At 33.7% G+C, this 21,500-nt stretch overlaps 1 protein-coding gene across 5 annotated transcripts; it reads left to right on the top strand.

Moving 5' to 3' along the window:
* Positions 1 to 40: 40 nt before the first annotated feature.
* Positions 41 to 20,524, top strand: Ino80 (chromatin-remodeling ATPase INO80). Of its 5 annotated transcripts, XR_001940874.1 has the most exons (28): positions 1,288 to 1,451; positions 2,064 to 2,223; positions 2,350 to 2,429; positions 2,504 to 2,715; positions 3,226 to 3,399; positions 3,487 to 3,783; positions 3,871 to 4,029; positions 4,112 to 4,281; positions 4,429 to 4,645; positions 4,761 to 4,848; positions 4,967 to 5,258; positions 5,349 to 5,551; positions 5,634 to 5,774; positions 5,844 to 5,965; positions 6,108 to 6,400; positions 6,491 to 6,770; positions 6,875 to 7,027; positions 7,114 to 7,357; positions 8,042 to 8,169; positions 8,237 to 8,331; positions 9,176 to 9,248; positions 10,041 to 10,199; positions 10,277 to 10,379; positions 10,855 to 10,970; positions 11,348 to 11,533; positions 11,817 to 12,183; positions 18,040 to 18,541; positions 20,459 to 20,524. XR_001940874.1 is itself a non-coding variant. In XM_018546996.1 (27 exons), exons 2-27 carry the CDS (start codon positions 2,090 to 2,092, stop codon positions 18,483 to 18,485), a joined length of 4,932 nt encoding a protein of 1,643 aa, XP_018402498.1. In that variant the 5' UTR covers positions 41 to 111; positions 2,064 to 2,089; the 3' UTR covers positions 18,486 to 19,492. The 5 variants fall into 5 exon arrangements, 4 of the variants coding, with proteins under 4 accessions (XP_018402498.1, XP_018402499.1, XP_018402497.1 ...); XM_018546996.1 differs by lacking the exons at positions 1,288 to 1,451; positions 20,459 to 20,524 and adding an exon at positions 41 to 111 and having other exon boundaries at positions 18,040 to 19,492; XM_018546997.1 differs by lacking the exons at positions 1,288 to 1,451; positions 20,459 to 20,524 and adding an exon at positions 1,219 to 1,254 and having other exon boundaries at positions 18,040 to 19,492.
* Positions 20,525 to 21,500: the final 976 nt, after the last annotated feature.

Below are 21,500 nucleotides of genomic sequence, written 5' to 3'. Positions count from 1 at the left end.
CCAATAACTGGAAGGCTTCCAATGGCTTGGATGGAAAAATTTCGTCCGGCCTTGAACAAAGCTCTCCTCGCCGAAACGACGATGCAGCGTGTATAGCGGAAATACGTGCAGGTATACGTTCTGTAAAACAATTTGAGAAAAGATACAAAGTTCCGTTGAACGAGACAATCCCCCCCCCCCACCCCCATCCCCGGAACTCCGTGAGTCGTTAGCTTTTACGCGGAATTCGGTTGCGTGGTCGATCGTCATAATTCGACTCGATAAAATCAGAGAATTTTTGCGGACGCTTTGCGAGTCTGTGAAAATAACTCAACAATGTTTGTCGGCGAAATAGGTTACTTTTGTAGTTGATGGAAGCACTTCCGGTGCAGGTTCGAGGCTAGGACGCGCGCGACGCGCATGAACGGAAGTGTTCTATTCGCGTAGTAGCACGATTCGAACTTCTAAATTCTTTGGAATCGTGAAGTTCCATGGAAAATGCGAAAAAAACGACGTTTTTCCTAAAATATTTTTTGGTATTTTACCTAAATTGTAAACCGCACTAAAAACAAATGTTGAGGCGATATGTATTTTAATTATCGATATTCGAGCTAGCCTCAAGTCGTTTATAAAACAATTTCTTAAATGCAATTTCTATAATTTATTCGTCACATATATTTTTTGTACGAATTAAAAAATTTTTACAAGAGTATATAGATCAAAATAATATTTTTGCAAACATTACGTTGTCGAGTTATACGTCTGTCCGCGTTGCATGAAATTCCAAAAACACTTAAAAAGAGATAAATATCTTTGAGCGTTAAAGAAAGAGAAAGCGAAAAAACACCAATAAATTTGTAGTTGAACAAAAATACGTTTAAGGATTGAAAAATAACACGCGCGATAATTTAATTGTATCTACAAATTCGATTCCAATAAAGAAAACTCGACAAAAAAGTTTATGTCGATATATCGAAATTGCGTCGGAATCTCTTTTTCAAAAACTCGCCAACGTTTTCCTGTCTTTATGATATAATTGAATTTTCTAAAATCGCGCGTTTTTTAAGGCAACACGAGTATCTTGGATCGCGCGTTTGCGTGGGATAAACGTTCGTTGCGGCATATACTAGAAAGCGGATCGAGATTTGGACCATAATTCGAAATTGTATGTATACAACATGCACAGGTAGATACCGAAAGGAGTATCCAGAAACGAGATCCGCCAAGAGCTGCACGAACGGGCGCGGCCAGCGCCACCTACTGAAAACAAAAATGGTAGCGAGCAATATGCCCTATCCCTGCCCCGCTTTAATGGCACGCCAAATGTCTGCGTTCTCTAGGCTTCCTTCTACCATGCATTCCCCTCCGACCGATGTATCTGATTCCGCTGTGAATAGAGGAAATCGCATTCCGGTAGTAGACTTTGTTACGCGTGCGAAATAAGCGGGGCCGACTTATAACCAAAACATAAGGTGAAAGTAAAACGCCGTTGGCGTGATATTTAGCCGAATTATAACCGCACTAGCTCCCGATACGACGTGTCACTCGCCTTATATAATGAAATTAGCCGCGCACGATCCCGCATGCCAGTTCCACGCCCGTAATATGCGTCATCCGCTGCCAGAAACACAAGAATCCCCGGAGTACGATAACGGTAGCTCATCTGATAAGCGTTCTCCGTGGTTTGCTATCGGGAACATGCATATTTTCCTTTTTCCGTCCCGGTAGATTTATGTCGATGTCCCGTGTATCCTCGTGTAACAAACTCGGTTTCGTTATTTTCATTACAGCCTGTAAGGCTTCGTTGTTTTTTTTCATTGGGCTTCCACTATTTTTGGGAGGAAGAAACTTGCGTTAGGTTGCTATAACTTGTATGTTTATTACTGTATATACTCAGTATCTCTTTTAGTAAAACGAATACCTTACAATATATCTAGTACTATACAATATAAAAGTATCTTTTTTACTTTGCCAGCATTATTGATAGATTTATCTTTGCATGTTACCAAAAAAAAGACTTGTATAGATGGTAGTTTATAAGTATCAATAAAATTGTTTTATTTTCTAATTGTGTATTGTTACAGATTGTCAGACTTCTCATAGACGGGTAATGTCTGATAGAATAAACACGATGAAGCTGGAAGCTGAGATTGCTGCGCCTTTGCATCTGCAGAGACTGGAACGCAGCTTGAATGTACAGCCTTTCTTAAAGCAGATTGATGATCTTTTTCAAGAAAAACCTAGGTACTGATATATTTATTAATTGTATAAATATATTCTTGCTGTTTTATAGTTTGTAATACATTAACAATATATCATAAATTAATACTGTGTATATAGTAAAATGAACATTTGATTTCAATTTTTTAGTGAAGATGACAAATCTGTCTCATCGGAATCTTCTGATGGTTCAGATGCTTATCTTGATAATATACCCACTCGAAAAGAAGGTTGATACATATTGTGATATTAACTTTATTAAACTATTTAATTAATGTTTTCTTAATATAAATTATTTTTTTAGAAGCAAGAATCAATAAGTTAAGGCTGTATAATATGTCCAATGTAGGAGAAGAAAGACATTGGTTGCAAGATATTCTTTTAAGTGATTCCTCTGATAGTTCTGCATCAGGTTCTGATACAGATAGCCAAATCACAGAAGAAGATTTTCAAGAGATGTTGAAGTTTCACATATTACGAAAAAAATATCAAGGTCGTTTTTATCAGAAACCAGAAGTAAGGATCATATGATAGTTAAACTTTGTATGTTTAGTAATGCAAACAATTTAGGATGTCATAAAATATATATTTATGTATTGTAAAATTACATCCATAAGCTATACATGTTTTTCTTATTTTTTCAAGAAATGTTGCCGTTTTTTTTCAATACACATAACTATTTCTAACTTTATATTTTAATTTTGAGTGCTACAATTGTATTTTTGTATCCTGAGATTCTTACCAATATATAATTTGATATTATGATAATTTCATAATGATATTATTTTTTTACTGTTAATCTTTAATTTGCGTGCAATTTTCAATTATTTGTATTTACTTTTATATTTTATTTTATATATTTTACCATGTTTTTGTTAACATGGGTACAACTTTGTTACAAGTTAAATTGTTTATATGATATCCTTATTATATTTTAATTTACAATATAGAATTAAGAATTTGAAACTAATCTGGTTTATTAGCTTATTTTTATTTTTCTTATTTATAAAGTATTGTTATTTTCAGAATATACAATATCAATATTATAGTGCTGGTCTATTATCCAATTACGATAGATTTTTAGAGCATCAAAAGTTAATTGTGGGAAATAAAAAGAAGAAAGAGAAAAAACCAGATAAAAAAATTATGAAAATTAAGAAAGAAAAAATTAATCGTCACTGTACATCTGAAGAATTCCATGTATGTACCAAATTTTATATTATATTATATTGATACGCTTACATTCTATATTTCCTTTTTATAAAATATTATGTGTTCTATTTTTAGAAAAGAGAATATCCAGAGGGAGAATGGGATAAATCAATTCCTAGAGGAGAAGAGTTAGACGAATCTGAATTAGAAGCTATCATGCGTCATCAACCTCGAGGTAGGGGTAGAAAAAAACATAATACTAAGAGTGTTGAAGTGATGACGATGAGAAGGAGAAAAATATGGGTGATGATGTCTAAAAAGGAACTAGGAAAAGTACAAAGGGCGAAAACCAATAATCATAAGGAAATGCTAATAAGTTGTAAGAAAGTAGCGCAGCATTGTATGAAATATTGGAGGCAAAAAGCCATGCAAGTGAGTATAAATTAATACTTAGGTTAGTACTTATGATTTAAAATTATTAATCATGCATATGTATATCTATCTTTTTCTATGATTTAGTCACAGAAAAATATGAAAGAAACTATCTGGCGGGCAAAGCGTTTGACAAGAGAAATGCAGTCTTATTGGAAACGTTACGACCGAGTCGAACGGGAAACTAGAAGAAGATTAGAGAAAGAAGCTGAAGAACAACGTAAAATGGATGTAGAACTTATTGAAGTAAGAAAATATTAGATTATATATAAAATACGTTTTCTATTTCTCTATTTTTTCAAATGTTTTTATATTGCTCTTGTTTCAGGCAAAACGTCAGCAAAGAAAATTAAATTTCCTTATTACTCAGACAGAATTGTATGCTCATTTTATGTCGCGAAAAATAGATAAAGCATCAGCAGAGGAACAATTAAGAATCTTGAATCAATTAGATGAAGAAAAGAATCCCAGGCTTATTGGCATTGATGATTATGATAGGTATTTGAATTAAGGATATATTATTTTTATTTGCATAAATCCTTAAGATAATAACTTTAACAGTTGTTAAATGTAATTAAAAAATTTAATCTTAATCTTTTTGGATTTTATATTTACAATAAAAACATATGTTTGCTAAATGTGCAGTGAAATCATGAAACAAAAAGCAAAGAAAAATGCTACTGAAGCGTTTAACAACGAAAAGGCAAGGACCAAACAATTTGATACAGCTGCTGCATCTCAAGAGTTACGTTTGAGTGATACACCTGAGAATTTGGAGCATCCACAACCTTCAATTTTCAAGGGAAATTTGAAAGGTTATCAATTAAAAGGAATGAATTGGTTGGCAAATTTGTATGACCAGGTTTGTAACTATGTATATTTATGTACATGTGTAACTATGTATGTATATACTAGTTTATTAAGATTATATAATATCTTTATTACATAAATATAATTTTTTTTGTTAATTATTTCAGGGTATTAGTGGAATACTGGCTGATGAAATGGGTCTGGGAAAAACTGTACAATCCATAGCATTTTTATGTCACGTTGCCGAAAGATATTGTAAGCATTTATCATATACAGATTAAATTTAATTATTATCTTGTTGCATATGTATTGTGTTGAACTTTTGCGAGAAATAATTTGACAAAATAAATGTATAATTGGCAATTAATTTTAGCTGTCTGGGGACCATTTTTAATTATATCACCTGCTTCAACGTTACATAACTGGCAGCAAGAAATGGCAAGATTTGTGCCAGTATTTAAAGTAGTTCCATACTGGGGTAATCCTCAAGAACGCAAAATACTCAGACAATTTTGGGATACTAAGGATTTACACACAAAGGAAGCTTCTTTCCATGTTGTAATAACAAGTTATCAATTAGTAATTACGGATTATAAATATTTTAATAGAATAAAATGGCAGTATATGATCTTGGATGAAGCACAAGCTATAAAAAGCACAAGCAGGTATGTTATTTTGTTTTTTTTTTCGTTATTTTATAACAATTGCATAATAGTAATCTCTTTCTAATTAATGTATTTTAATTATTTTAACAGCATGAGATGGAAATTGTTACTGGGATTTAGTTGTCGTAATAGATTATTGCTCAGTGGTACGCCTATACAAAATAGTATGGCAGAACTATGGGCGTTATTACATTTTATTATGCCTACATTATTCGATTCGCACGATGAATTTAACGAATGGTTTTCCAAAGATATTGAAAGTCATGCAGAAAATAAAACAGGAATAGACGAAAGTGAGTAATTTTCGACAAATCATGTTAAACGCAAAGTGATTATTAATTACAAAATATATGTGTTATCAATTTTATGCTGTAGAACACTTATCGAGACTTCATATGATCTTAAAACCTTTTATGTTACGAAGAATAAAAAAAGATGTGGAAAATGAATTATCCGATAAGATTGAAGTAATGGTATATTGTCCACTGACAACTCGTCAAAAGTTACTTTATTCAGGTATTTTGATTTTATTGTATCATAATCAGTAGATATTTATAATATTTGATACATCTATTTTATTTGTAGCATTGAAGAAAAAAATTCGAATAGAGGATTTATTGCATTATACAGTGGGCGGAGGGGACACTGCATCCAACGATAAAAATTTTACTTCCAATCTAATGAATCTAGTCATGCAATTCCGAAAGGTACTATGATATGTATTTCTATTAAAATGTATAGTACTATTTATATTCTATATATAATAATAAATTAATCATAGCTATTATAATTATTCTAATTTTATCTTAAAAGTAATCTAGTTATTATAATCGAATGTATTAATTACAGGTCTGCAATCATCCTGAACTCTTTGAACGTAGGGACGCTAAATCACCGTTTTTTATGAACACTGAATTTTATAATATGCCTGCTTTATTTCATAACGAAGGACTTTTGCATCTAGCATTTCCATCCAAAGATCATCTATTATATAACAGGTTGTTTATATTTGCCGCAGAATATATTCACCGTTCTCTTTACTACAATGAAGATTCGTGCGAAAATACATTTTCATTTAGTAGATTTATTAATCTATCTCCAATGGAAATAAACAAAACATTTATTGGTGGTACTTTATTTAGGTACGTAAATATCAAGTTAGAAATATAATTGATAAGTTGTTTTATTTTAATTTCAATTTTTTATAATTAATTTTAATCTCGTATGTATAGATTATGTCTGATAACGTTTATGGAAAGAAGACTAAGAATGGTGCAATACTGGGAAAATTGGCACGTCGGTAACAGATCGAGAACATTTACAAATCAAATGTTTTACTTGCCCAAAAAATTTGACGTTTTATCAACAACATTGCAAGACATATTCTTTACCAGCAAGATAATCGAAGGAGAAGCTTTCTATACACATACCAATCATACGATACATTCAATGCCGGAAACTGTTGCCCACAGAATACTACGTAGTAGTAAAAAAGCTAATCAGCTATTAAAAGTAATAATATTTTATTTTACATAATATATATGTATATATACACGTAGATTCAAAGTTTACAAAGTATAATATATACGTGTAATACAATATATCTTAATATTTAGTTACAAAGGATATTACCTACTGGTAAAATAGATCAAACGGAAGATTCAAAATTGGCTTTGCTTCCTGAACATCCTCATCATCCACGACAGCCTATAATGCGATATTGCCAACAAACAACGATTCCTGCATTTGTTTGCGATAACAATCCTAAGGTTGGTACAACTTTGTTTAACGTTACAGATATAGAAACAGGGAATGATGTACTTAATGGGGGATGATTAATTTTCTTTAATTGTAGGTTCAAGCTAGTCCACGAAAATTATATGTCAGTAATAGTTCTGCAGCATGTGCCTGGAAGAGGCACGAGGAATGTGGTGGTCCGTTCGGTCAAAGATTACTTTGGCTTGGTTGTGAACGAGCATTTTCTGAAGAAAAATTGGGTATTCGTGCTAGCCAAACAATATCTACGTTTTGTTATCAGCCGCAGGGTGGATTATCTGCATGTGCTCCTATTAATGGATGGTCACATATTATTGTACCAGGTATATTCAAGACATACTTTTGAGGCTTTGCAATTACTTTCTATCATAGAACTTATAGTACTAGAATAGGAATGCAAACGTCAAACTGTGAGCAACATCTAAAGGATAGAAATATCTTTCTATCCTGCTTAGTGAAATACAGATATGCAAAAAGAAGAAAAAACACTGAGCAGAACAGAAATATATAGAAATACATGAGAAATACTTCTTCTGTCTCTCAGATGTTGCTCACACCTTCCACTCGCTGCTTGAATAGATTATTCCTATTCCAATACTATAAGTTCTATGCTTTCTATACGGTAGCTATGCTTTTCGCTGTTTATTTCTAAGGCGAGAAACACACACTTTTGCATAACGCATAAAGCATGTGCATAAGGAATTTCATTAGTCCATTTTCTTATGCATGAGTCAATGGACCAATCAAATTCTTTATGTATATGGTTTATGCGTTATGCAAAAGTCTGTGCTCCCCGCTTAACTGTAACCAGATCAATTATTAGTTTGCCTTCTTCGGCTAATAATGGATCTGGATACGGAGATAATCAGTGAAACACATAGCGCTTCTGTATATTCAATTTTAATATTATATTATTATATAAATCAAATATATATTAACATAGTATAGTAAGATTATTTACAATTCTATTGATTTAAAGATGTTAAATATAAATTAAATTATTTTAGATAAACAAACGTTAGTGACAGACGCTGGCAAACTTTCTGTATTGGACAGTCTGTTACGACGTTTGAAAGAACAAGGTCATAGAGTACTGATCTATTCTCAAATGACAAAAATGATCGACTTGCTAGAGGTGTGTTTCATTTATTTATTGCATTCGTTATATAACTGCTTTATTATGGGAAATTGATTTCTTGTAGGAGTATATGTATCATAGAAAACATACGTTTATGAGATTAGATGGTTCGTCAAAAATCTCAGATCGTCGAGACATGGTGGCAGATTTCCAAAAGAGGTAATTATTCCATTTTATTATAATAATTTTACATATGTATATTTATTATTATAATGTTACCAAAGAATTTCCAAAAGAGGTAATTATTCCATTTTATTATAATAATTTTACATATGTATATTTATTATTATAATGTTACCAAAGAATTTGATAATATACTTGAATTTTCCGATTTTAATTGTTTAAAATTTTTTAATTTAAATTGATGTCAGCATCAGTTGTGTATTAATAAAAAATACGTTTAACAGTTGCGCTGTGCTATAATAATTAGATTATGTCTGCCTATAAATATAACAGCATACAGTTGTATATTTAAAGCGCGATCCTCAGATCGCATGTCCTGTATGGTTCAGCCGCGCATAACTAAAACGCGAATTAATTGCCGAATCGTCTCCATCTTGCAGACAGCTGCACGTTCAAATGCGCGACAGCTACAAAACAGAAGCTTCTATTAGATTATTATTAGGCAGCGTGTACTGATTATTATAATTTCATTTCCTAAGTATTATTTGAATCTTTGAATAATTATATTTTTATGTTACTATTGAACAACGAACAAAATGTTAGAATATCTCTTTTTTTGTCTAGTTTATATTGATTCCTTAATTAATAACAATACTTATTTATGTACATCAAATTTTAATTCTACTACGCTTGAAAATAAATCAAAATAGAAGAGTAAAATAAAAAGAATGAAAGAATATACGATTAAAATTTCGTGTGCCAAGGAGAATTTTATCTTTCAAAGACACGCCGAGATCTTAAATTAATTTACATACAAAATGGCTGATTCGGTCTTCATTTCTCGGCTTGGTTTAATCTATGGGATTGTTTCGTGTTTCAGAGCGGACATATTCGTCTTTCTACTCAGTACTAGGGCTGGTGGCTTGGGTATCAACCTTACTGCAGCAGACACGGTTAGTAATTCTCCTTGCTTTAAAATTTAAATATTTACTTACTTGTTACTTCGACTTTTTCAGTTTCTATTCTCTTTGATTATGAACATCATGCGTGTTGTATGCGCGCACGCGATAAAATGCATTTTCTATATTTTACAATAAAAGGAAAACAAATGTCTACATTATAGAATATTGCTTTCGTGCATAAAGATATCATAAGATAGTCCATACCATTCAATCTTTTGTCATCGATTTAACAAATCTGTCGCGGCATGCTACATGCTTCATCCAATATTGCATTCAATTGTACAAATTGTGAATGCTATTCAATTTGACCCAAAATGTAATTTATTTTCTTACTAATATTTTAATTAAAAACTTTTTCTCTTATATTTGATAACTTCGTCTGTTAATGTAAGATTTTTTTATAAATTTTTAGAGTTTCTTATCACATTAATCTAAATAATATAATCATACAGTTTTGAATAGATAATATGAAATTAAAAAACGTGGGTGTGTATATATATATATATATCTATTACTGTGCGATTATATATATTATGCACGAAATTGTTTAAATTATTTATAATTTGTATTTATTTTCTATATATTTTAATTATGTATGGTTTAATTTCATATTACAGAGTTTAAAATAATTTATAATAGTACTATATGTATAAAAAGGAAATGCATAAGTTGATTTTACGTTGAAGAAATATTATATAATATTAATTTGTGCTATTTCACGCATCAATAATTAGGTATTACAATTTGGACTCTGTAATTGCAATTAACGATGTTTATTTGCAGGTAATATTTTATGATAGTGATTGGAACCCTACCGTAGATCAACAAGCTATGGATCGCGCCCACAGACTGGGACAGACCAAACAAGTTACGGTCTACCGATTAATATGTAAAGGAACCATTGAAGAACGAATTTTGCAGAGAGCGCGCGAAAAAAGCGAGGTTCGTTTTATAAATCGCTGCACTTAGATGTTAAAGTCAAATAAACAAAATATACATAAAGATTGTTTTTAATGCAGATTCAACGTATGGTCATAAGCGGCGGAAATTTCAAGCCCGATACTTTGAAACCTAAAGAAGTCGTGTCGCTGCTATTAGATGATGAGGAAATCGAAGCGAAATGTAAGTATTTTAGTAATATTATTATTTTGCCTAGAGGTTTTTATTCGGTAACTGTAATTTTGTCAAAATTACAGTTTGTATAAAATTAATCGAACAACATGACGCTATATTGAGCAGTATTTTCTCTTTAAATTAATAAAAAATTTATCATTGAAATTAAATTTTGTGACGAATTAAGATCTATATCGAATTAAGATCTAAAATTATAATCCGTTGTAAAGTCGTTGAATAGTCGAGTTTTTATTCATCGTTACTATCGACTGTTCTATCGTATCCACGGCAGGACGCGCGTGTATGCACAAACGCGTCGAAAATGAGCCGAGGGGCGAGAGGGGGATGGTTGAGGTGGCCGCGATTACATTATACTCGTTAGCTTATGCTAATGGCCTAATAAGGAATAATAATAAGAAACGAAGTAACGAACACCGCTGCGTCCTCCGCGTATAGTACAAGTACGTACGTTCATATATTTCAGACAGCCAACGAAGCGAGGAGAGAAAGCAGCAACGAGCGGAGGAGGTTCGCCTCGAGTCGAACCTACAGCACAAGGAGAGGGACCGGAAGAGGAAGTTAACCGCGCTTCCGGTCAAGGTGAGCCCGGCGCCCTTATACACCGCTATCGGTCGCGTAGCAAAGATTCTTTTTAATCTTTTTTCATCATTTTCTTTAACTATTACTTTTTTCTACTTGCTTATTTTTTATCTTAAATCTTTTATTCCTCATTGTCTTATACTTTATATTATCGATTTACAGTCGAATTTACTATAAGTATCTTTGATTATTTTATTCAACAATTAATTCCACTTATCAAGTTCATTGTTGCTTGACAAGTCGTTTGGTAATATTGACCCAGAACATAATGAATCAGTAAAAAATTTGTTAATTATATATTTTGATTAAAATTGAAATTAATTTGGGTATCTCATTTCGTCTCATTTATATTTTTTACTGTAATTTTTATTGTTTAGAACGATGCAAAGAAGCCATGTCAGACAGATGCTAATGGCGACAAGAACAACGATACCGTTTACGTTCATCTTAATGAGTCTAAACCGGCTACCCATCCGATTCAGTCACAGCACCAGAACAATCACCATCAACAACTAGAAAATATAGATAATTACAGTACACCGACCAGCCCAGCTAAGTCAGAAGTACGTTTTCATATCGAACAAGCGTTAAAAACTTTGTATTTTTATTAACATATATTTTTATATACCTATTAATATTTTGATATATTTTATTTATATTATAAAAATTATTATTTGTTAGTGTCAAGTACAACATGTTTAAGACAAAATTTAAAAAAAGTCTTCGGTGATGACAAATATATTAATAATTTTAAAAGCATTTTCTTGTTTTGTGTCACCATCTATATAATAGCGCTGTATGATCCTTGATATTGATACTTTGATATTTTGTTTTTTTTTCTTATAGGATGAAACAAGCAACGAGGGACTCGTGGTCGATGTGGACGGTCCGGTGGCGGTTTCCGGTAACGACCCTCATGGACAGTCCCGAGGCAGTCTCCACCAATTTGGAGAATCTCCAGCTAAAATCGCCCGACTCGGACATTTCGCCTTCGGCATGGGTGCGAACGCGCGAATGCGACAATCTGTACGCGGCACGAGCAAACGTGGTCGACCACGAGGTTCTCGTAGGGGAGGACCAATTGGCGGTAAAGGAAGAGGACTGCTTTTAATGCATCCATCGTCGAAGGTTTCAAATGTAGCCAATGAATCATCATCGACGGCGATGTCATCGAATGATGGAGGTGGATGCTCTAATGAAGTATTGCGACACTGTAAGTACTTGTTTTTGAATAATTGTCTCACACTTTTTAAATATTTATTAGTAATTTATGAGGTTAAATAAATATCGCGTAAATAAAAATAAATATTTTGCCTAAACAATGTAAGTAAAATTAATTTCAGCGCTAAAAATATTAATTTTTTAATGATTATATATAATAATTTACGATCTCGTTTGAGAGGATAATTATTCTGATGTTTATTAATGTTTGTGTTTTGATTATTTACGTAAGCATCACAGTTATGTGATTTATAAATGCTTAACAAATGTAGGTCACACAATTTAATCTATATATTGGCTCTGTTAACAATGTTATACATTCATGCAGTTATTGCAATCTCTCTTGTTTATAGCTTTATCGAGGCCAATTGTATCAGATGGAAATGTTTATAATGTGCAAAAAGGAAAATATTCATAATATTAATATCACTGTTATTAATACGATGTTGGCAAATTGGATAAGAATAAAATGACATCGCGAAATGAAAGCGTTCAGTCACGAGAAAAATAACTGTTTTTGCGAATGCGATCACATTAATCGATATACCGTCAATCCCGACTGGTTTTTTCGTACGTCAGAGGTCTCCTCACTCCCGCTCCTCTTTTACACCCTCGACGCTATCTTTCGTCCAAGCACTTGCCCGGGTTCTCAGGGGACTTTGTGGTTCGCGAGAAGAATGCCCGTGGGTCCATTGCGACCCCATTGACGGCCAGTGCTGAAATTCCCTCGCGAGCACATGTGCACCCACGAGTGTCGAGGGGGTAACAGTTGGCGTTTCTCCACGAAGCACCCTTAGAGACATTCGCCTCCCCCCTTTTTTCGTGACTCATTCGGAGACACGTTTTGTAAACGACGAATTCAGGGCTTACTGGGCTTAGTCCTATGGGGAAAGCTTAGCTGAAACATTTGTTGCACGACGCATAGTGTATTGTGTGACAAGGGTGTTCTAGAAATCTGCCAGTCATCGGAAATACGTAACGATTTTAAACAGATCAAGGCGAACGATATACAATTCCAGTTACTAATAAAACGTGAAGCATTTAAAACTTCTTTACTTCATAATAACAATATTATAATATTGGATGGAAATAGTAATTGACATATACGATGCTGTTTTTGATATTACATATAGCTTACGATAAAATCTTCGTTTTATCAGAAAATAAATGTAAGCAAAATTATCGTTGCATTAAAAGCAATAGGATTTTTCTCAAATGTCCTGCTTTTAATGAAACTGTATTAATTTCTTCGCATGGAGCAAACTCGAGATCGTAAGAACGTTGAACGAGCATCATTATATGCTCCTCGTTCTCGTGCTAATTAGAGAAAGACAGAACGAGAGAGAAAGAGAGAAAGGAATACGGTGCGTATGTCCGATAAGACGACCTCACGCAACGCCACGTGGACCGTGGACACGCAGTGAACATACACGTGAGTGCATACGTACGTATGTGCGTGCGTGCGTGCGTGCGCACGTTAACACATTCCATCTCGTGCTACGTGTACCTACATACGAAAGGAAAGGGGTCGGTCTCTCTCACTTGTCGTCGACTGGAAGACGAGGCGGACAATAGCAGGTGCGGAGCGAAGGCGACAGCTGCGATCGATGCTCTTCTTAGGTTTTTGGAACTCGCGCGTACTTTTTCTCTCTCTCTCTCTCTCTTTCTCTTTTCTCTTCTTTCTGGCTCCTTTCTCTTCTTTTTTGTCTTCGTCAACGTCGTTTTCTTCGTCTTCTTCTCGTTACCGCCCTTTTTACGTGTCTTTTCTGTCCCTCCCTTACTTCGTCCTTTTGTCCATTAGTTATCTCCTTATCGAGATGCAGCGCGCGCTTGATCCAGCTGTTAATGTTCCGAGCTCTCACCAACATATATTCAGCATTATTTCTATTGATTATACGTTATATCTTATTTTGACCGATAAACCGATAACTGATGATGGATTAATAGGAATAAATTTTGGACTGAGAAATTAAAATTATTATTAATTATTACAAATTAATAATCGTCCTTTCGAAAGATACATTATCGAGAGGTCTAAATTTTGTTTAGATAACATCGTGTAGTTAAAATTTACGTTTTACATATACAAGTTTTTGTATGCAAGATTAGTTCAGAGCTAAACAATTTATCATTCTTTCGTGTAAGCATTCTTTTTTAATATGATAAACCTATATATCTATATTAATCTCAATATTTATATATTGGAGCATGTAACTATTGTGTGATATTTATTAAAAGTTATTTTTATTCAATTATTATTTAATTTGTTAACATCTAGTATTTTCAAATGCAACTATAATTTCAGTTGCATAATCCGGACGTCTAATTTCCCTTGTCGTATTGCGAAATCAAATAAAAAAGAGACAACCTATAGGGTACAGAATTACACGGACCCTAAGGGGTTGAATATTGTCGATTCGTGCCGTGCCTTTCCGTACCTTACTGTGTCATCTCGTCCGTCAGTTCCGCATCTTCTTGAATATCGTATTTTCATATCGTTATTTGAAAAGGATTCTCGAATATTTTTTCCTGTTTTATTTACAATTAAACAACAGTTACAATTATTAATATTGACATATCATGAAGATGTAGTCTGAAAATTGTAAATTAAAAATGAAATTCGTCGATACTTACTTGAAATATAAAGATATATTTACGTAAAGATTTAGGTATAAATTTTATTATAGGCGATTTATGACGAGTCTTTGCTTTAAATATCAAAAATATACGCGTGATACAAAGAGATGAGTTAGTTTCATTTACATAGTTTTATCATCCTAGATTATAAAATAGGATTTGGGATGCATAAAATTAATGATTTCACTTAACTGAATTTAATGAACGGAGAGAAGAGAGATTTGTAAGATCTTACTAAATAATTGTCTCATCTTTTAATTTCGAGCTTTTTCTTCAAGTCTTTTGGACTAAAATTAAGAAAGACAAAATAGAACTCTCAATATTAAAAATTTATTTTCTTTAACATCAAGGCCAATAGGAGTCCATTAATAAAGTTACTTGAATGTTCTATAATTAGAGCAATTTTCGTTTCCTTTGCTTCAAGTATTTCATCCAACACTAATAATTTATCGATTTGGCATTATAGATTATTTGCATCTTTTATTATCTTTTGTATTACGTCTCTCTCAGTGTATAACTTTTTATTGTACATTTCTTTTACATCTGAGGAGGGCTCGAAATTGTAGCCAAAACATGTTATGTGATTTTATTAAATCTTAACTTTTTTTTTTAACTAATATATTTATTATTTGATACACATTTTTAGTCTAATTTTAGAAAAAAAACAAGATGATCAATAAGCTCAGATGAATAAATCCAAAAAAAAAAAAAATAATTTTAGGACATTCAAGTAACTTTAAATGGACTCCTATTGGCCTTGATGTTGCAGAAATTTAATGTTTTAGACTAGTCAGACACGAATAGGAGATAAAATATATAGTGAAGGAGATGGTTTTATCGCATGAGATAATATAATGGTAGGACGCGCGGTAGAATAGGATGAGGCAAAGATATAACAACCTGTGGACATTCCATAGAGAATATCTTCGGTTCTTTATTTATCTCGAAAGTTTTACCTTTACATCGAGTTCTATCTTGCGCGTATATACATTAAGTACAAAGTTATAACATAGTTTACAATTTAATTTGACTATAATGCAAGTTGTAAATTAAATTACGGAAATTTCTATTGAATTACCTAGACTTTAGATAGCGAGTTTCATTACGTACAGGCATGTGATAGCTAATTTTATGAGTCTGTTTAATGCAGAGACACCATTTGGATTTCTACTTTCATCCAAGCTGTTCACGCAATTTCACAATTTGCCAGTCAGACATTGTTTATCGAGAGCCGAGCTTTATTTGATAGCTTAATAATTGTAAAGAATAATATTTTAAGCGCAATAATTTTTGTTCATACTTCTACAAAATACAACGTAACATCGCATACGTGCATTTCTATATCTGACGATTGGAATATATTATATCCCGACTTATTTATACGCGACATTCGAAGATCGCCAACTCAGATTCTTACGGAGCGTCTTTGAATTTCTTTCTCTTCCCAGTCAATGCGATTCACGCATGGAATTTTCAAGATGCATTATCATCGCTTGCGAGTGCGAGAGTCGGCAGCTTTATAGAGACAGACGCGCATTTTCGCGTTTTCCACTGCTCGTCCATTTCGTTAAGTGTCCTCTTAGACCGTAGTGACTGAAGAGGAACGGCTCCTCGAGCGATCGGGTACGTGCTTCGGAATGCCAACGAAGCGGCGAGGTAAAGACGCAAAGGACAAAATACGAGATATCCACGAGATGGGGCATTTATTTTCACGTTCATCGCATCCCATCGGAAAAATTTCCCCGAATCGCTTCTACTCGAGAACTCGATCGACTCGACTCGTGAAAAGCACAAGATAGAATCTCCCGTGCAACGCTTTCCAAACGTTTGTTACGTGATATTTTAACACATTATATCGAAGAACGTAACAATGACGTTCTCTCACGATGCTCAAATAATGCATGTTTGAACATCGTACTTTGTCTGCTTATTTAAAAATTGTAGAAACTCGAGTATTGAATATATCTATTTTGTGCTTCTGAGAAAAATGTACTCTTCGTTACTCGTGGGAATTTTTTTTCTCGATTTGCTTCCTCACGGGAATATTTGTTAATTGTGCAAGATGTTGTACAAATATATACAATTGATATTTTTTCCCATGGTATTTGACTGACGAGTGATAATTTGAGCGTTTTGCTCCTTTGCTAACTAGTTAACACCTCGCAGACCACGAGTCTTGAGTGTCTCCTCTCTCATTTTTGGCCACATCGCCAGAATAACCAGTGAATAATCAATTAACTGGTCGAACCAGTCAACGTTAAACTCAGTATCGAGTGATGTCGCGCATCTGCTTCACCGTAATCGTGAACAATTTCGTTCACCTCGAAATATTTAATTATTATGATTAACATATGTTCTCGTTTTCTCTATAAATCTCGATTTCGATTATAAAATGACTCACATAATAACAACAAAATAATTCATATTTAAAGAGATATATTTATATCTCTTTAAATATGAATTATTTTGTTGTTATTATGTGAGTCATTTTATTTATCGTTAGTAATTTGCAAACTTATGACCATTTATTACAATTCAGATTGATAAAGTCAGAAGCGAGAAAACACAATGAAAATTTGTGAAAAACATATCAAAATATATTTTCAATAAAACAATATTTGCATTTGATAGAGTACGCTTGTAAAATATACCGAAAACTCTCATGGAAAAAAACAGCTACGGTTGCCACGACCAATAATATATTTTTTCATTGTAAGAACTATAGTTTCGATTGTGATAACCATAAGATTAGCATATTTTAACGGCTACAGGTGTTAAAATGTATCCATCTTACGGTTATTACAACGAAATGTATCATAATGTATCATCATCAGTAAGAAGACCCAAATGAATTAATAAGCGAATTAATAAGAAAATTGTTATTATTTCCGGTTGTAGTGACCGTACATTTACCTTAGTTAATAGAATTTTTAATATAGTTAATAGGACTTCTATGTATTTTTTTCATTTTTGATGTGACAATAGTGAGTAAGCAAATTAAGATAAATTGGATTTTGATTAGATTTAAAAGAATCTAACACTCATTTACGCATAGATACACACAATGTATACATGTAATTTTATCATTATATTTCACATAAAAAAAACCAGTACTTTATCGAGTTATGTCGAATCGACAAGCTATTGCCGCAATGGCAGCGTTTCCAGCAGAACTTCCTCGAACAAAGAGGCGTACATTTTTATGTCCTAGGGACGCCTGCGACTTCAGATCCTGCTGACGGGGATGGTCCCAGCACGGTTGGTCCATTGGGTCCAGTTGGCACTTTGATACCTTTGTCGGGACGCAGTGGATCTACAGGGATACGTCGTGGCCCTGGTCGGCCACGATTACGGCCAACTGGGCCTGGTCATCAGGGCTATCGCACCCCCGGTCATCATCATGGCAAGAAGGTCCAGCGGCCGCTGCCAGTCCCCATCAGATCTCATCAAACGGTCGCAGGTGTCAATCAGCAAAAAGCATCTTCATCGTCGCAGAAGCGTTCGATGACTGGTACCTCGTCTTCGTCGTCATCTTCACTCGCAGCCGCGAATTCGACACTGTTATCTTCATCATCATCGTCGTCATCATCCTCATTGGCGGAATCACGACCTTTCGGATTTTACACGCAGCAACAGCCACGTGCAGGATCATCGTAGTTTTGCAGAGGAAGAATAGTGTCCTGGTTAAACAACGCGCAAGTTTTGCGATGCTGGTAAGCTGTTTTCAAGATACCTCTGCGTTTTCTCTTTCCGCCAGGTGTCGATTTCAATCCATGGATCAATCAGCCAGTTAATAGTGTAGTGAAAAAAAATTCTTGTGGCTCGTGGTTTATTTTTTGAAATTCAGACTCGATTAAAATATAGCATGTAATTAATGTGTTTTGTGAGAGTTTAACTTCTGCCAGTGATTTTTCTGTACACGTGACTTGAGCGTGCAATTCTTATAAGTTAGACTCTCGTCTCGCCCCCTGTTATCCTAAATTATAATTATAAATATATAATATGAAAGGAGGCAGCAATTGACAATATTTAGGCACTGTTGCGATTATATCTATTGCACAATTATATTTATTTTAGTTATGGCGTAAGAAGTAAAGCGAAACTCATTGTCGAAAATACAGTTTAGAAAATACAGTTGTCGATGTCAGTTAGGTACTTAATTCGATGCTTGCCTTTGAATCCTTTTGTCGGATTCGTCTTCTCGGTTTTACAACAATTTGGATCGTACTCTTTGATTAAATGTGCAAAATGGAATTCTTGTGGGACACTCATCTGCTGCGGGAGTGAAAGAGGTCGATTTCTGTTATTAATCAATCGATCCAATTCTACGTATGTGGTACAAGTGTAGCTCTCGTTTTTAACTCTTAAGTGTACAATTAGATAATCGACATGACGCGCACGTCGGCGCCGAATTCTGACGACGATCATCGATAGATCAGACCTCTGGCGAAAACGTCGACGAAAAAGGAGACGGGAAAGCATTTTGAATTTGCCTTCTTCGTCTTCTTTATCATTCGCTCTCTCGGCGTCTTTGTACATTTTTCATTAACGATAGCATTATTCCGTCACTAGACTCGACTAGCCGATATTTTTTATGCATGTTACGAAACGTCGTTAGGCCAATTCAATTTGTAAAAGAATAGTATTTATATTAGCAATAAACAGACAAAAATTTCATCTTCACGAATGTTTGGCCAATTTTATTGCGAGTTTTATACGCAAAACACTTCGCATTTCCTTCCACTGACGATTGTTTTAACTGACTCAATCGAATTTTTTTAAACAAATATTTAATCAAATACTTTCTACTTTCTTTTAAATATTTTAATAACCCCAATTTTTAATTAAGAAATAATAGTAAATTTTACATTTTTAACTTGGTTTAAAATGGATTCATAGTGAATATGAAATATCTATAATGACATAATTTCTATCTTTATCTTCTTTCTTGTACTTACTACTACTTTCGATTCCCAAGAAACGTGTAAACGACTGTCGGAGTACGGTAGGAGGATTCTGTATGATAATGTCTGATTAACGAAACAGCGTCCGAAAGTTGGAAGTGCCGGTTAATAGTACGAGTATGCAGCTGTCGGTGGAGCCGCGTCATCATCTGCGTGATTGGGATCAAGCCGAGCGCGAGGAATTCTTCGTGCCTCGTGATTCTTTTTATCTGATGGCGCGAACTGCGAGAATCCCATGCGTAGCAGCACATTTTTGGAATTAATTAGCGAATATCCCTTTCCTGTCGTAAGTCGGTTAGGAGTTCGTTGGTTTCCAACTGTTGCCGTTAAGTTCCTCTTATAGTCGAAAAATACATGACGCACGGTTGCTGTCTATATTAACTCATTTAAGATTAATTTTATTAATTTAATTATGTAAACGAATATTATCATAGTTTCGAGATATACCACGATAATTTAATTTATCTCGGAATTTGGTTTTAATATGTACCATTATAGTTTAAGCACGGAAGCAATTAATTAATATTCTACATAATTTTGTGCAATATTAACTGATGATAATTCAACTCACGTCGTCGCACGCGTGGTCGATTTATCATGGCCGTCAATAATAACAATAACAACAACAACAAGCAACAAAGAGTCATACTCCTGTTTCAACGGAAGGTGGACATCGTGCGCCGACACAGTAATTGCAACCCGCATACCATCAACATCGTAGGTCGCAGGCTCGTCAAGGTCGCTGTTATGGATATGGACAGACCATCGCTCAATGGCATCCAAAAAAATATCGGGTAAGTACAGTAAGAGAGAAAAAGAACAAGTGTGAAGGAGAGAACGCGATAGGGGTTGCAATTTAGACAGTGAATGCAGACAGTAAAATTAAGTTATCACAACGATTGACTTTCTTTGTCGCTTCCTCTCTTTGCTGTGATAGCGATAAATATTGTAAAGATTGAATGTCATAATATTTATATCCACTACATATATATACAATTTGGTTACATATACACGGAAAGAATTATATCTTAAAATTTACCCTAAAAATATGATAATTGTGGGACAACATTATATTTCGAAGAATTTTTATGTAAATCTCTCACATTCATTAATAAAACTACAATAAAATATAAAATAAGTATGATTAATTTTACTGAAGTGCATGGTAAAAATCTTTAAATTTATTGTATTGTACCATAATTACTGTATTTTCAGGGTAAATTTTAAGAAATCCTTCTCTCCGTGTATAATATATTAATTTAATTATAGCAGAGCTAAAGGCACAAATAGATATAAATATTTATATATGTTGGTACATTAAACTCGAAACTAGAACTTCAATTTTTTCTCGTAAAGCATCTTTTTATCTTTCTAAAATAAAAGAGATTATGTGTTTCTACAAATGATTCATATTCCAACCATTGATACTTATCTATATCGATAAAGTGAAAATCGTATTAAATTTATCAATACTATTTTTTATGTTTTGCATAAGGAAAATTTTTAATAATTCGATATATATCAATTATTTTAAACATTCGGTGTTATTTACGATTGCACTCTGGCTGCACGTCGCTCCGCGTCGCGCATATTCTGTCACGCGAGAGAGGAGCAGGACTCCGTCCGAGGACCGAGACCTTGCGTTGCACCTGCTACTCTCAGGTGTACGCGAGCGCGTCTTTTATCCGGGCGCGATCTCGGTGCATCT

Source organism: Cyphomyrmex costatus, unplaced genomic scaffold (assembly GCF_001594065.2).
Source record: "Cyphomyrmex costatus isolate MS0001 unplaced genomic scaffold, Ccosl1.0 scaffold60, whole genome shotgun sequence".
Lineage (NCBI taxonomy): Eukaryota > Metazoa > Arthropoda > Insecta > Hymenoptera > Formicidae > Cyphomyrmex > Cyphomyrmex costatus.
Note: the sequence above shows the minus strand (reverse complement) of the source record. Positions and strands in the feature narration are given on the sequence as shown.

Excerpts from the sequence above, each read along its gene's own strand:
- Ino80 (XM_018546996.1), top strand. The coding sequence starts at position 2,090 with ATGTCTGATAGAATAAACACGATGAAGCTGGAAGCTGAGATTGCTGCG. Across the intron at positions 6,771-6,874 it reads AAGCTAATCAGCTATTAAAA|TTACAAAGGATATTACCTAC; the intron begins GTAATAATATTT and ends CTTAATATTTAG. Across the intron at positions 7,028-7,113 it reads TTTGCGATAACAATCCTAAG|GTTCAAGCTAGTCCACGAAA; the intron begins GTTGGTACAACT and ends CTTTAATTGTAG.